Source organism: Fomitiporia mediterranea (genome assembly GCF_000271605.1).
Source record: "Fomitiporia mediterranea MF3/22 unplaced genomic scaffold FOMMEscaffold_7, whole genome shotgun sequence".
Taxonomy (NCBI): Eukaryota; Fungi; Basidiomycota; class Agaricomycetes; order Hymenochaetales; family Hymenochaetaceae; genus Fomitiporia; species Fomitiporia mediterranea.
In genome coordinates, this window is record NW_006760392.1 from 543,147 (window position 1) to 558,052 (window position 14,906).

Sequence of the window (14,906 nt, forward strand, 5' to 3'; positions counted from 1 at the left end):
CAAAAAAAAAGTGAAGGATCAGATTCAGAAGAATAATTCACCCAGTTGATGCCTAGAAAAGTTGTTGCACATACTTGTAATATTTTTTTAGATAGTGACTTGTGCTGCTGTTTACTTAGCGGATCAAATAGAGCAGGATATATAGTTTATACATAGTTTACAGTATATGCTCAATAGTGCCTTGGGGTGCAGTAAAGTCGTATCAAAGGTGAATGATCAGAAAAAGAACTCAGCGCATTGATGCCTAGAAAAGTTGGTTGCACGTAATTATTTTTGGAGTGGAAAGTGGCTTGTACTGCTGTTTAGTGGATCAAGTAGGACAGGTCATAATACATAAAGTTTATAGTGTTTATGGTTTACGCCTATAGTTCAGAGTTCACCAGTCGCCTCACTTGACGATTTCACCCATCCTAGTTAGTGGGGACATCATGTTGTAAAGTGGGGTACATTCGTAGTCAGTTCGTGCTATTTTGTGTTAATCTGCTTTGTGCCCAGTTTGCGGATCAGACAATGAAGTTAAGAACCCAACCAGCAAAGCTAAGAGTCAAATGCACTTGGACACAAGAGGAAACCCTTGTTTAAATTTTAAGGTGATGTGATGCAGAGCGGTAGATAAATGTGCCAAAACACTATGTAGGGTGAGTCATCATCGGATTCATGCGTTAAGTTATTCTTACAACGGTAATTGGAAAGACATGCTTGATATTTCCACCTTCACAGCCGGAACCGGGCCAGAACAACAGAAGACCATAGAAACATGGACCGCATCGGAACAATCAATGAATCGGCGACCTGATGGTACGTTGCAGAACTTGATGTGCTTTCTGACATTAGGATTGCCCGTATCATCCATTCTGCTGTTAATTTCACAACAAATTCAGTTACAAAGGTAACTGGGAGGCAAATGAGCAGAGAGGATGGGAATTGGACACGCAGGCAGAGCCTTGATTAAACTGTACCCGGTACATTGTGGTAGGGATTCTTTGGAACGCGACCGCGTTCGCCCTTGTCCACTGGTCATTTATGTCGTCGGTATGTCAAAGAGCCTCCGTGGCTCGCCATCTACCATCTCGCACGTCTCCCGTCCCATCTTTTCGATGCCAACCATAGAGGTGCTAGTCCTCATTATGCACCTCTGTCTGTAAATTTGGATCGGCGAACGCAGTATTGCAGTTCGTACACACAAAGAACAAGATCATCCGTGTCTCGCGACGTTTTGACTGATCCTGGAAGTATACAGAACTGTACGATATTCAGCATCATCAGTATCCAAAACTCCAGGAAAATGGTGAAGGGACACGTACTCATGGTTTCCACAGCTTGGGCAGACCTGGTCCTCAGAGTGTGCAAGAGTTGGGTCTGAGCCCAAGTCTGTCGTGACTCCGACTTGCTCCCTAACACAAGCAGTTAGCATCCGTTAAGACACGTCATGAAGCTTGAGGCTCACTTTGTCACGGTCAACAAGTCATTCCGATATACACACTTGTTCTCCACGATCTCGTCGTAGGTACAGATGCGGCATGCAAAGACCATGACTCGACGTTGAGCGTCCGCCTTTGGGTACAACATGTTATTACATTCTGAGCAGAAGTGGAGCGAAGCCTGGTTTTAAAAGCGGGTCAGCCTTCACCAGTGATGAATGCATAAAGGCAGATACTAACCATGAGCAGACGCAGAGAGGTGGATGATGGTGGTCGGCGTTTGAGCAAGGCTTAAGCTCGACAAGGCCAAACGACTCCATTAGTAAGATGCGTGAGCGTCGATCATTAATCCAAATTAGGATGACATGTAAGAACAGTTGTATAATCATTTATATAAACTCTAGTCAAACAAGATTCAGAGACTCACAATTCTTATCCTTGGCTTTGTATAAGTCAACAAAATTAATCTCATATCTGGTAAGTAATCAAACCTCAGTACTTATTTTGCTATTGTTGTACAATAAAACAAATTGATATACTGCCTCATGAATATGAGTGCTCGGAGGGAGGAAATACACGAACAACAACTAGAGTCTGCTTTTCTGCAAATATGCTAGTGCCCATGCATGCAGTTCCTGGCCAAGCTTATTCTAAGGCCTATCAACGTCTCTGACGATCACTAATTTTAGGCTAGTTATACAGGTCCCAGACTGCTGGATCAGCCTCAGATTTTAATAGCTTCTAAGTTCTATGTAGCTGGACAATACCAATACCCATCCACAAGTGCTCCGATGAGATTGCAGAATTACCAAGCAAATAGGTTGAAGTTCCGACAGAATTTGTACGCGCCGACGCGTAAAAATCCCATGACATTGACAGGCGGTGCACGTGCAGCCAAATCTCTCTGTACTTGTGCGCACCGCATACGCCTCTCTTCACGTCCCCCCATCTCCCTTGTCCTTGCCCCTTCTACTGCCTTGTACATTCCCTCTCCTCATGGCTTGCTAGCCATCTTTCCCCCTCCTCCGTCTTCTTTCCTCGGTCTTTGGCCTTTGCACCTATTATGCCTTCAAATGCATTTGACGACGAGCTCTGGAGGCTGTACGACACTCTAAATCTTACCGGTAGGGTAATACGTATTGGACAGCATGCTGTCAACAGTGGATGCTCCAATGTTTGGGAGGCGCGACTGGTGCCTCTCAAGCTTGGATATGGTTCCAATGGTGAAGCGGTGATTAGGTATGGGGACGGCGATCGAGTTGCCGTCAAGGTTATTAGGGAGGTGGGGTCCAGTGCGAGCGAGGAGATTTTGAAGAAGGTGGGTTCTCACCGGATTTTCTCGGCCCTTTCCCCCTATATTGGCTGTGTTTGGACTTCGGATGAGGGGAATGTGGATTTACCGAGAAGGCGCATGGCCGATGATTCCTTTCTTTCTTCCGTACCTGCCACTGAGCTTTGCTCGTCGAGATGGCGAGGTGAATGCGTAGATGAAGCAGAAAATCGCTTGAGATGACGATCGTGTGGTTCTCTGCATAATTACCTTCGCAGCTTCTGACGCTCGTGCTAACCCGTCCTTCTGCCGTTATCCATCATACATAGAGACTTATTAGGGAAGTGCGAGCATGGCACGACCTGAACCACCGCAACGTTCTTCCTTTGCTCGGCTTCACATATGGGTTCGTTCCTGGTAGTCGCCTCGCCAGTCTCGTCTCTCCTTGGATGCCAAATGGCACCGCTGCACGTTACCTAGCGAGGCAAACTGTGTCGGAGCGTATCCGGGTGGTGAGTGCCATCATTGATATTTGCCAACTAATTCTCACGTATTGCATGCATCTGTAGCTTACCGGAGTCGCGGATGGCCTCTCTTTTTTGCATAGGCACGGTGTAGTGCACGGTGATTTGAAGGGCGTAAGTTATTGCTATTCCGTCTTCTTGATGACGGTCGCTTATTTCCGAGGATAGGAAAATGTCATGATCGACATGAATTTTGAGCCGCGCATCGCTGACTTCGGCCTGAGCAAGCTTCTAGATGAGGTTTCGACCAACTTGACGAAAACCGCCACGGGAGACGCACTTGGTAGCATTCGTTGGACTGCACCTGAGCTCTTCTTAACTCCTGGAGTAAATAAATGGAGTGATATCTGGTCTTTTGGGATGACAATGCTCGTGAGTATATAGTTATCCATACATTTACTGTTCTGCATCGTGGGAACATGGACTGACTATATTTGTGCAAAGGAATTGTTCACAAACGCTCCGCCATATCGAGACCTAACCACTGATGCACAAGTGATTATCATGGTGCACAAAGGTGAAAGACCCCAGCGCCCGAGCCCGAGGTTCGGAATGGATGATGATATCTGGAATCTATGCTGCAAATGCTGGAGTTCAAATCCTGAGCTTCGACCTTCAACACGGGTCATTGCAAAGCAGTTGTGGGAACTGGACCTAAACCGTAAATTGAGTGAACATAAGTTCAAGAAGCGGAGGGCGTCGCCTAGCCCTGAGCGGTCACGTAGCTCAAGGCAGACGGAGAGCAGCTCGGAGGCAGGGAGCGAGAGTCGACTACGCAAATCGCCAAGGCTATCCCTTTTGGACGAGCTTACGGGTGACTCGTTACCCTCTCCAGGATCGAGTTTACCTTCGCAGAGGGCGCTCGTGCGCACGCCAGCGCCGCGAACACCCACACATCGGCCTACGTTCTCTACGTCTCATCGTATGAGTTCAGGGTCTTCGTGGGGCAGTCAGGCGGAAATTGCGAATGAATTTGATCCTCGACGCTTCCTTACTAGCGTGCACTCTGATGGGGATGTGTTCACTTCCCTTCCTCATCATTATCCCCACGCTATTCATAGGGCACAGTCTGAGCCGGTCGGATTCGGTCTCATATCTGCTAATCAATCGTTCAGCAGCGATTCCAGTGGAGATTTATCACTCGCTTTGTCGACGCCTCGACAGGATACCTACGATTCTTTCGGCACTCCACCGATTTCGCACGCACAAGTACATGGACAATATTATATGGGTTATCAGCAGCCGCTCTTAATGAACGGTACCAATGACCTCGAACTTTTATCGCAGACGGAGTTTCTTGGCGGTTACGATGCTGACGTTGTACACCCCAGTCAATGGACGTCTTCGTATCCTGAGTACATTCACTCTGCGCTCGTCTCTTCCTTCCCTCCGCGTCATGGGCCCGAGGTCTACTATGGGGGTTTGAATATGAGTATCGATGGGCACAATCCGACATCCTCCTCACCTTTCCTCCTTCCTGCGCCGCTCCCCGAGGTTGAGGGGTTCACTTCCGGATATTCGCCTTCTCTGGAAAATGCGGTTCCTTCGCCGCATGCGCTTGGAGAACTGTTCTTCGAAAACTTCCCCTATGGACAACCGCCTGCCAATGCTTCACCCCTGCTACTGAACGAGCCATTGTATAGCTCTCCACAACCTCTCTATCAGGATCTTCACCCAGATGTCTACCTGACTCCTCCTCCATCTCAACCTCTTGGCCAGCAACTTCCTGTTCCTCATGCGCAATGGCCGTCGTCTTCAGCAAATGTGGACTTCAACTCATTACAACAGGGCATCATTTCACCTGCTCTCTCGGATATTTCTGCTGTCGCCAATACACATCCTCAGACAGACTCGACGCCACTGCTTGATAATTTTGGCGATACACCCCTCTTTGGTGGGTATGAAGCTGCATTCGCATTTGAGGATGAAGGAGAGTCGTTGGGTGATGGATTAGCCTTGATCGGTGGGTTGGACATCTCAGGTGATTTTGGTGCACCAGATGCAACCCCAGCCATGATGATGACCCCGGCAAGCCCTCCCCGACGCGGGGAGGGTTCAGAGGAAGAGACCCGAGACGATAGTCCACAACAGCTTGAATTTGTGGTACCGTTTATTCGACAGGACGCGAATTCATTACACCCTCTTGAGCCAGACGACAGTAATAACATGCATATGCCACCTACTCCAGGGATGTCGCCTCTTCTGTCCTCTTTCTGATTCATCGGCTCTGCATAGCATTGGATACCGAACGCCGTATCATTCTCGTTCATCTCGAAGGCGATTTCCACCAAGGTTTTCGTACGCCATTTATGGCTCTTTAAGGATCTTTTTTAAGTACGACAAGGATGTTTTAAAGACGACAAGGATTATGCTCTAGAATATTCTCGGTTGATATCATTACTGCACCATCACGCTATTTTCCACGCTGTTTTATTTCTTTACAATACGGACGCATTTGCGCAAAAGTTGCTCTCTTTCCTGCTAACTTTGGATTTTCTTCCATGTTTTGTATGTATCATTCGAATACTATTAGGAATACATGCAGTATCCAATCGTGGGATATATATATATTATTACCATAGTATTTTGAGGTCGATATACTACTGTATATGCTCGGAAATCTATATGCGGAATAAAGTTCTAGCAAGTTCCGTACCTTCGGATTTAAGACGCGTTCAGTTGTCTGGAGGCTACGCGTCGACCACTCATAGTTTACCATTCTCCTTCTACTTACAAAAGGATCCTAAAAACGGACTGAATCCCTAGACTAATCGCGCTATCATCGAGAAGAAAATGGCAGAACCAAACAAAGATCGTCCCATTGTATATTTCGACATCGCATATGGCGAGAGCGGGAAGGAGAGGAACGTTGGGAGGATAATTATGCAGTTGTATGATGACCTTGTACCAAAGACTGCTGAGAACTTCCGTACGTGCACTTCTCGTCCGTTCCATCGCTGATGAGGATTGCTGATTCGGGGTGTGTATGGTGTTAAACGTGTGTATGTACAGGATGCCTCTGCACTGGTGAGAAAGGTACGGGAACGTCTGGAAAGCCGTTATCGTATAAAGGGAGTAGGTTCCATCGGGTCATCAAGGGGTATGTCTATATATTCATCGCCACGCTATCCCTGTAGAATCAAACAATTGCTAATGCTGAATGCGCATACGTACGTGTTGAACGAATAGGTTCATGATCCAAGGTGGCGACTTCACAGCAGGGAATGGCACAGGTGGAGAGTCGATATATGGAGAGAAATTTGAGGATGAAGGCTTCCCTGTGAAGCATACGAAGCCGTTCCTTCTTTCAATGGTTCATCGCATACTCTCTTTCTATGCACATAATTATATTTACTCACGCTTCTCTATTGTCATTTGTAGGCAAATGCGGGTCCAAACACGAATGGCTCGCAATTCTTCATCACGGCGGGCCCGACGCCCCATCTAGACGAGAAGCACGTTGTGTTTGGTGAAGTGCTTAAGGGAAAGTCTGTAGGTACGACTTTTAAGACATATCATACAAACGAGCTGTGTATCGTTGACCAAGTTCTGTTGATATTTAAGTGCGTAGGATAGAGAACCATCCGACGGCTGATGGCGACGCCCCGACTGTACCGTTCACTATTTCCGACTGTGGCGTCCTCCAGCCAGATGACCCGTCTTTGACTGAGTCGAATACTGAAGGTTTGTGATTTAAAGCTCCACTACCATGCTTAGAGGTACTAAAGTTTAATATATAATGAAAGACCCGTATGAGGATTACCCAAAGGATGACGAACACGACACGGATAAACCAGAAGTCGCGCTTGAAATCGCGACGAATTTGAAAGCCCTCGGAAATACGAAGTTCAAGGCAGGTAATATCGAGGAAGCTTTGGAGAAGTGGCAAAGTCAGTGACCTCAATCATCTCCTATAATTCTTCATGGTACTGAATTATCTTTATTGGACTGCAATCGCGGCTTTATGACATAGAGGCTATCAGGTATCTAGACGAGAACCCAGAGTTCCCTGATGACACACCCGAAACGACGATAAAAGCTTATGCGGAGCTTCTCGGTTCACTTCTCCTAAACGCTGCACTTGCGGCTCATAAAACGGGAGGGTCTGATAAGCAGCATGAAGCGATCGAAATGACTTCACGAGCAATTGATGATGATCTACCGTTGTCGGACGCTGAGAAAGGTTCGTATTTGTATTCTACGATCTACAATCACATATTTCGGGTATAAGAGCTAAATTCGATATTTACTTCTAAAAATATGATACAGCGAAGGCGTTTTACCGACGCGCAATAGCACGTGTGGCAGTGCACGAAGAGGAGGAAGCAGAGGTCGATTTGAAAGCTGCGTTGGCGCTCGTACCAGGAGACGAGGCTTGTCAGCGCGAGTTGGCGCGCGTACAGGCTGTGAAGAAAGCGAGGAGGGAGAAGGAAAAGAAGGCGTTCAAGGGGTTGTTCTCATAGATAACCCGACGTTGTGGACCAAAGAGATACCGAATGTGTGAAAGAGATTCAGATGATCTAGTAGATGGGAGTAAGGCCGATTATTGTTGTATTAGAGATAAAAGATTCTTGCAACGCCAATTATAATTGTTTCCAATTCTTTCTGCGGAGTTCTTCGTGCATGCTCTTTTTTTAATTTATTTGTTTCATTTTTGGAGTGCAGGCTGGCGAGAGCTTCGCTGTGCGAAGAAAGCCGTTACCAGTCCCATGGTACAAATCCCGAGTCTGTGCACCGGGATAAGGCTGTTTCAAGATGAAGCAGGATGCCGATGTCGCTATGACAGTAATTGCCTCGGACATGCACTTCGCTTCTGTATACCAATCTTGCATCCCGCAAAGCCTAATTACTAAATTAGACTACGATTATCATTCTTGCCGTTTAAACACTTTAATCCCGATGAACAAATGTCCCTTCAGATTAACATTAAGCATGTGATATACACAAAAAGAGTGACAAGACGCAAAATAAATGACCGTGGATATGTCCGATCCCTTCCAAATCATAATCCTCCAGGAAAGTATCTAACTCATTTATGCATACTTCTTTCTAGGAAGCTTAGGAAGTTCAAGAAGCAGAAAACTTCCATCCTCCTGCAAGGCTCATAACGTCCTCCGGATCAACGCTTGCTTTAATCTGCTCCAACCGAGGCAAGTTGTCTCCGTAAATCCTTTCCAACGGTGTTCCCGCAACAGCGTAATTACCGTACAGAGCTGCATCACCAACATTCTGGCCTTCGGCGACAGCTGCGGCTTCGATGACTTGCGCACTTTGTTGGATGGCGGTGTGGAAGTAGGAGTCGGAGGTGGGGAAGTCCCAAGCGTAGTAGAGGTTGAGAGGGTAGAGTGCGGAGGAGCGGGAGGGTGGATAGGCTGAGGGGGATCCGTGAGTGAAAAGAGAGGGGAGGAAAGGCTCGACGTCATAGGAGATGAACGTTCCACTTGAGAGGACCGAGGTTATGTTTGCTCCTACAGACTGCAATTATACAGTTTGATAAGAAATTGAATGGAAGAGGGATTCTGTCGAGGATACGTACCTTAACCTGATCCAAGATCACGTCCAGTAGTGATGAAGTATAGTTCTGTACGGAGACTGTATGGAAGGCTCCACTAGTGTCCAACAGCAATCAGTCGAAGGGTGTATAATAAAAAGTAGAACGGCCTAACCGTTGGCCAGAGGTCGCGTCCGACGGAGTAGCTTGAACCAGAGACAAAAGTGACCGAGTAGAGACATCCTTCGATACGTGAGGCGTATTGAGAAAATCGTCGAAAATACCATCGGGCTGGTCGGGAGCATCATAGAACAAGTTCAACGTAGCACCAGGCTAACCGTTGGGAGATAAGAGAGATGGATTCAATGGTATGAACAAGACAAAAAATCTCATGATAGAACTTACAAGGCCTGCAAGTGCATTGAACTCTGCGATCAGCGCAGCCTTGGGGTCGGTAACAGTTTCCGCGAACTTTGACACAGCGGCCGACAATCTGTTGAATTGATCGCCAGTGAACACCATGAGCCCGCCCCATACTTGGGTTTGGGGGTAGGTCTTGAAGGTAAACTTGGTGACAATACCCTGAATCACATTCAATCCAGTTAGCGAGAGTTTCGTGGAATATGATCCGAATGAGCTTACGAAGTTATTGAAGCCACCCTGAGACAATAAAGAGTAGAGAAAGAAAATGGCATCAATGTTACTGCCACAGTGGCGCAAGCTGACAGACTAGAGGGGCCAACCTTAAGTCCAAAGAAGAGATCGTCGTCGTCGGAAGTAACTGTAGTGACAGTTCCGTTAGGTAGGACGAGCTCGTAGCCTTGTACACTGTCAATTGTCAATCCAAATTGGTTCGACTTCCACGAGTAACCTGTTTGTCATTGGGAACAGGAGGGGGACAGAACTAATAAGAACATATCTTCCAAGAAGTCATACGTTGCTCGATAATGAAGCTTACCTCCGCCTAACGTGAAACCGGCAACTCCAACGCCGGATACCCGTCCACCAAGCACGCTGACGCCATGCTGCTCTAGTGCTCCATAGACGTCGTCCCACAAGAGTCCGGCACCGACATCCGCTGTTCCGGAATCTGCATTATACACGACACTGTTGAAGCGTTTCATCGTGATATGCACACCCTCGGTAGAAGAGAATCCCGGATTAGCGGTATGTCCGCCGCCTTTCACCTGTAAATTGTGCCATACAATAGACGTTAAATTAATTAAATGCTTCTAGAAATAAATGGAATACAACATACGGCGAAGGGAGTTCTATTCTTGGCAACAATTTGCAACTGGATTTAGATAAGTCCTTTGAGTACGGGGAATGTCTTAGGAAAATTCATGCCACTACGTACAATTTTTCCGACATCTTCCGCACTTCCGGGCTCGACGGAGCATGCTGAAAATTGGGAGCTCGATGATGCCCAGTGAGATATTCCAGAGGTGTACGAAAGCTCCGCTGGCCAATGTTTTTCATTACCACAAGTTATCATCATAGAAAAGGTGCTTTATTTAGACCTACGAGGATATGAGACATCCGATGCGTTCGAAACCGCGCCTGCGATGTCGTCACAGACTGAATTAAAACTCGGTGCTCGGGACAGAACGGACGAGCTTGCAACACCTACGACTGCATTGAGCAGCGCGGGCGTTAGTAGGAAGAGCTTAAGGGCTCTAAACGTGGCGGCCATAGGCAAGGGGAGGGCGTCAGACGCGACGCGAAATGGTAGACTAACTGAAACAGTCTCAAGCCTCAGGGGACATCCGAGCTTTCTGTCGTCTTTTTATGCTCGGGCTCAGTCTCCCTTCAAGTCCTTACATGGCATAAGCGCTGGCCGCTTGCAAAGGATGAAACGAAAACAGAGTTTGTCATATGTCCTTAATTCGTGCTTATCAGGGTCCAGGGCTGGATGAGCGCAAGCCAAGGATCATTATTGCGAGCGAGGATGGTCCAAAAACAATTGAATTTCTGTGCCTTTATGATGTGAACATCAGTCTTTGAATGGTGTTATTAACAGCGATTTATCTACCTGCATGCGAAATCCGGACTTCTTCTCTTCCGTCAAACAAGAGAAACATTACGACTAACGGCGTGCAACGAAACAGATGCGTTTTCCGCTTCGGCAGAACGACAGGTATGATCGACACATTTAGGGTCTGGATATATGGAAGGCGTAAAAGAATATTCTATGGTTAGGAAGACACTCTCGACTCGGAATCTTTCTCAATGTTGCCTTCTGTCAGTAACATTGACTAAGTGGCGTTTGGATTTGCTCACTGAGAAGGACACGTTACGACGCAAGAGTGGATCTCTCGGCGTCAAAGAATAGCATAGACTACGAGAGAGGTTCTAAGTACCTGGATTAATGTATGACGCAACTGATATTCAGCGACTTATTTCTAAATGTAGCGCTTTATCCTCGTGGTGTGCCATCTTTCACGAGAAGCGTTTATGATAATATCAAATACGTACCGAATAGGTCTGAACTCAACTATTCGGCAATATCTGGGATGAACAATAATTCACCTCATGTCTCATTATCAGACGTATACAGAGAACGGTGGAACTTGTCAATGTCATATGCAATATTCAGAGTAAAACTGATGACCAGCATGTTCGGAAGCGAGGCATCGGACTATCGCACGACGAACGCCAGTTTCGCACCAACATAGGTTAAATTTCCAGAGGAAGTTAATTAGATGCGTAACCGGTAAATGCGAAGATATACCTTCCGGAGAGTCGCTTAGAAGAAGCCACCTTTGACTTGGGCACGGAACAGAGGACAGTCGTGAAGCGTATGCACGAGAGCCGAATGGCGAGTTTCCACATGGTTTAGAAGTTAGTTGCTGACTGTGGTTGGATCATGGCAAGGAAATTTGTTGCAGTATCATATGAAAAAGTTGTTCAATTCGGTTCTGACAGTGATACATCGTTGGAGAGGGCGACAGGAGAGCTTCCTTGAATTCGGATTGTTGGGGGGCTGAAGAGGGAAGTCGGACCTGAAAAAGGAAACTTGAGGAAGGGTTACTCAGCTTGCTACGTGAGCATATACTGTACAGCTGTACATAAGCATTTCTCACGTCTACTTCGCCTGCCAGAAGTTTACACACACTTGCCATCGACAAGTGCCGCATTCACTATCCTCCTGCAAAATGGTCAAAAGTACGTGCTTATGCCCATCTTTGAAATATTTGTGACTTAACCTGTGCTTCTTCCAGTCTACAAACCCGGTAAGGTACGATTTGAATACACACGCTACACATCATTGGGTCGTTTAAATGACGCTCGCTCTTTCGGATGGTTAGGTTGCACTCGTGCTGCAGGGCCGCCAAGCTGGAAAGAAAGTCGTTGTAATCAAACAGAATGACGAGGGAACCAAGGAACGCCCCTACCCTCACGCCATCATCGTCGGGATTGAACGTTACCCTCGCAAGGTTACAAGGCGTATGGGTGCGAAGAAACTTGAGAGGAGGAACAAAGTAAAACCCTTCGTTAAGGTATGTCTGTTGCTGTCTGTTTCTACTTGAAGAGGAGGCTGACTCTGTGTGCTCGTATGAAGGCTATCAACTACTCGCACCTCTTCCCGACGCGTTATACGCTTGAACTTGAGGGCTTGAAAGGTGTTGTTTCCGCAGAAGCCCTCAAGGAGCCGTCACAGAAGGTGGACTCAAAGAAGAACGCGAAGAAGCTATTTGAAGAGCGATACGTGACCGGGAAAAACAAGTGGTTCTTCCAAGCTATGCAGGTACGTGTGTTTTCTTTCGCTATCCGTGTCAGTCACTTACGTCTATAATGGCTGCAGTTCTGAACACTGGACATGGAGAGTTTTAACGCCTCCTGGTGTTTTGATCGTTTTTTTCACCATATATAAAATCCCTGACGTATATATCATATGCAACTTATGAAGTTATGCGTCTACATGTTTTTGACACTCTTTTGAGGTTTACCTCAAGCAGATGCCCCTTCCTGCTGACACGAACATGTTCAGTCTTTGTCTACTTTGAAAGAGACTAACCAGACGCATGGATCTATAAGGTGTCTATCCGTCCCTGTAAGTGATTAAGTCGTCATGCTTCTGCTCGCCACTTGTTGGAGGGTTGAGTATGGGAGGTATTGCTTGGCAAATAAGCTTTCTAGTTTGGAGATCCTCTAAGACTCTGTGATCTTTATGTTAAGCTTCTGCTGAGCTCTTCACGAAAAAAACACCTTACATGCGCAGCAAAATTATAAAGCTGTTTGATTGATTAGTTCAGGAATTTGCACACATGCATATTAGTATAATTAGCTGGTCTTGAACAAAGCATAGTTGAAGGATGTAAGCGGAATTTCAGATTCTAAATGCAAGGAAGGACGAAGTATTCTTACTAACTTATAAGTTACAGAAATTCATACCAGCCAGTTATCAAATGTCTGAGTCCACGTGCAAGAAATTAATGTTCCAGTCATACGCAGAATCTTCATCATGTTCATGCACCATTTCGCAATGGACTAATTCCAAGTACATAGTACACTGTAATACACGGACCCGGGTCTCCAGTACTAGTGCTAAATGCGACAGCCTAACTCGAAAAAATTTGTCCAACTTATCCTATCCTAACTCAAGATTGGCTTTTTTTCGGATGAGACTGATCAAAGAGTACTTGCCGTCCTTGACTCACTCAGTTAATCTGGCTCCGGGAATGAAAAGAATATCTTCAATTTCGCCATGAGTAAGCTTGAACTTGCAAACTAGAAGTAGGCTCGCGGACCACACGCCTGCAATACGCGTCTCGGTCTTTACGCATCCAAAAAGGGTGGGTTTGCTCCGTCTCCGTCAGTCCCGTCTGCCTCCGGTTATGCATCCGCATAAGTACAAACGGTCACTCTGCTTTCTAATCTTGAAATGAAGCCCCTAGGCCTGATCTCATATCCCCCCTATAGTTGCGCAATCCTCTATACATGCATACATAGAATACCTCCCGCGATCCGTCGGCCCGCATATGAATTCTCTCACCTTTCCTGAAGTCGGACAGTACACTGCCATGACGTAGATTCAGGCTCTAGATATAATAATCTACATACATACACATATATTTCGCGTTCCCCACGACTGGACGGAGAGTCTTGGTACAGGAACGGAAGCGGAACGAGTGTGCCGTAAGTGTGTGGTGGTTGCGGTGAGTTCGGACTGCGAGGGTACTTTGTGTTTGGGGCAAATATTATAAAGGTGAGACTGGAGAGCTGGGCTGACGTGTTGACGGTGCTGCGCATTCCAGTCTTATTGCCTATATATCCCTTCGATTTGGGGACCGCCGCAGGGGCTCGGGGCTGCTTCGCCACGCTCTTCGCCACAGGGATTAGGATTGATAGTCGGTACCGGGGAGTGCAAATCATTTCCCTTTATCAGCGTCGCCCGCAAGTCCGGACAGAGAAACGGAAGGAGAAGGTGGGCGATTTCCGAGAAGTACTTATAGAAGTGGTGAGTGTGCTGTTTTAGAAGTAGTATTACTGGTCATGGTCTGACGCCTCGCATTAGCACATCAGAGTATCTGCCGCTCGTACTTTGATTCCTCGAAGCCGGATTATACCGACAATCGGACAATAAGATGCGCCACGCCCTACCACTCACCATGCGACTGGCGCTCACGCTTGCGATCTTATTCGGGTTCATGCTGAATGTAGGCAGCGCTATGCCGCCGATGCAAGTTCAAGATCAAGCACAACTCAGCCTGGTACCGCCTATCCATTCTTCACGTCATTCATCTTCATCTTCGGCTCCGATCACACCTTCGTCCTCGTCAGTTGATGCTGCGAATGCTGTGAACGCAATACACACGAGTCACCCACGAGGCTGGCGCACATTATTACGCAGTGCGAGGAATTGGGGTCCATTCGCCACATACAGACATGGGAATACTCCGAGTGTCCGTTCCTCCTTCTCCTCATCAGACAATAGTATCCAACGAACACCGGGTTCGCATTTAGGAAGACGAGGACGAGGGAGGTACGTTAGGAGAGGTCGAGCACATCCATGATTATTCCTGGATTCAGTTAGGATTGGCATTTGTTCGACTGCTTGGTTGGCGCTTTAGACGAAGAACAAAGGCGAAGTGGTGAAGAAGAAATCGTATCGTATATTTGTATTTGTATACCATATATGCTGCCATCGGTTTGCCAATTTAGCAAATGGATATGCAAATCGCGCCAGATAGCCTGCA

The 14,906-nt window shown here is 46.8% G+C and overlaps 6 protein-coding genes across 6 annotated transcripts; 4 read left to right on the top strand and 2 right to left on the bottom strand.

Moving 5' to 3' along the window:
- Window positions 1-636: 636 nt before the first annotated feature.
- On the bottom strand, window positions 637-1,703 carry FOMMEDRAFT_168509 (uncharacterized protein). The gene is made up of 4 exons (XM_007267275.1): window positions 1,662-1,703; window positions 1,448-1,602; window positions 1,305-1,394; window positions 637-1,242 (listed from the first exon to the last, which is right to left on the bottom strand). The coding sequence occupies exons 1-4, from the start codon at window positions 1,662-1,664 to the stop codon at window positions 1,116-1,118; spliced, it is 375 nt and encodes a 124-aa protein (XP_007267337.1). The 5' UTR covers window positions 1,665-1,703; the 3' UTR covers window positions 637-1,115.
- Window positions 1,704-3,122: 1,419 nt separating this feature from the next.
- FOMMEDRAFT_46862 (kinase-like protein) lies at window positions 3,123-3,857 on the top strand (the record flags this gene model as incomplete). The annotated part of the gene is made up of 4 exons (XM_007267276.1): window positions 3,123-3,203; window positions 3,261-3,329; window positions 3,384-3,587; window positions 3,660-3,857. Coding segments are annotated over 4 exons (552 nt in total), but the record flags the coding sequence as incomplete, so codon positions are not given.
- A 2,068-nt stretch (window positions 3,858-5,925) lies between these two features.
- On the top strand, window positions 5,926-7,796 carry FOMMEDRAFT_141145 (uncharacterized protein). The gene is made up of 8 exons (XM_007267277.1): window positions 5,926-6,144; window positions 6,228-6,315; window positions 6,405-6,528; window positions 6,597-6,711; window positions 6,780-6,899; window positions 6,962-7,105; window positions 7,189-7,398; window positions 7,485-7,796. Exons 1-8 carry the CDS (start codon window positions 6,009-6,011, stop codon window positions 7,676-7,678), a joined length of 1,131 nt encoding a protein of 376 aa, XP_007267339.1. The 5' UTR covers window positions 5,926-6,008; the 3' UTR covers window positions 7,679-7,796.
- Window positions 7,797-8,116: 320 nt separating this feature from the next.
- Window positions 8,117-10,990, bottom strand: FOMMEDRAFT_124040 (FAD-binding domain-containing protein). The gene is made up of 11 exons (XM_007267278.1): window positions 10,739-10,990; window positions 10,231-10,683; window positions 10,064-10,167; window positions 9,965-10,000; window positions 9,665-9,893; window positions 9,446-9,577; window positions 9,349-9,362; window positions 9,112-9,288; window positions 8,882-9,039; window positions 8,752-8,824; window positions 8,117-8,690 (listed from the first exon to the last, which is right to left on the bottom strand). The coding sequence occupies exons 2-11, from the start codon at window positions 10,397-10,399 to the stop codon at window positions 8,283-8,285; spliced, it is 1,500 nt and encodes a 499-aa protein (XP_007267340.1). The 5' UTR covers window positions 10,400-10,683; window positions 10,739-10,990; the 3' UTR covers window positions 8,117-8,282.
- An 847-nt stretch (window positions 10,991-11,837) lies between these two features.
- On the top strand, window positions 11,838-12,702 carry FOMMEDRAFT_20695 (60s ribosomal protein l27). Its single transcript, XM_007267279.1, has 5 exons — window positions 11,838-11,871; window positions 11,928-11,944; window positions 12,015-12,206; window positions 12,269-12,454; window positions 12,512-12,702. Exons 1-5 carry the CDS (start codon window positions 11,862-11,864, stop codon window positions 12,515-12,517), a joined length of 411 nt encoding a protein of 136 aa, XP_007267341.1. The 5' UTR covers window positions 11,838-11,861; the 3' UTR covers window positions 12,518-12,702.
- A 709-nt stretch (window positions 12,703-13,411) lies between these two features.
- Window positions 13,412-14,898, top strand: FOMMEDRAFT_141148 (uncharacterized protein). Its single transcript, XM_007267280.1, has 2 exons — window positions 13,412-14,167; window positions 14,225-14,898. The coding sequence occupies exon 2, from the start codon at window positions 14,295-14,297 to the stop codon at window positions 14,721-14,723; it is 429 nt and encodes a 142-aa protein (XP_007267342.1). The 5' UTR covers window positions 13,412-14,167; window positions 14,225-14,294; the 3' UTR covers window positions 14,724-14,898.
- Window positions 14,899-14,906: the final 8 nt, after the last annotated feature.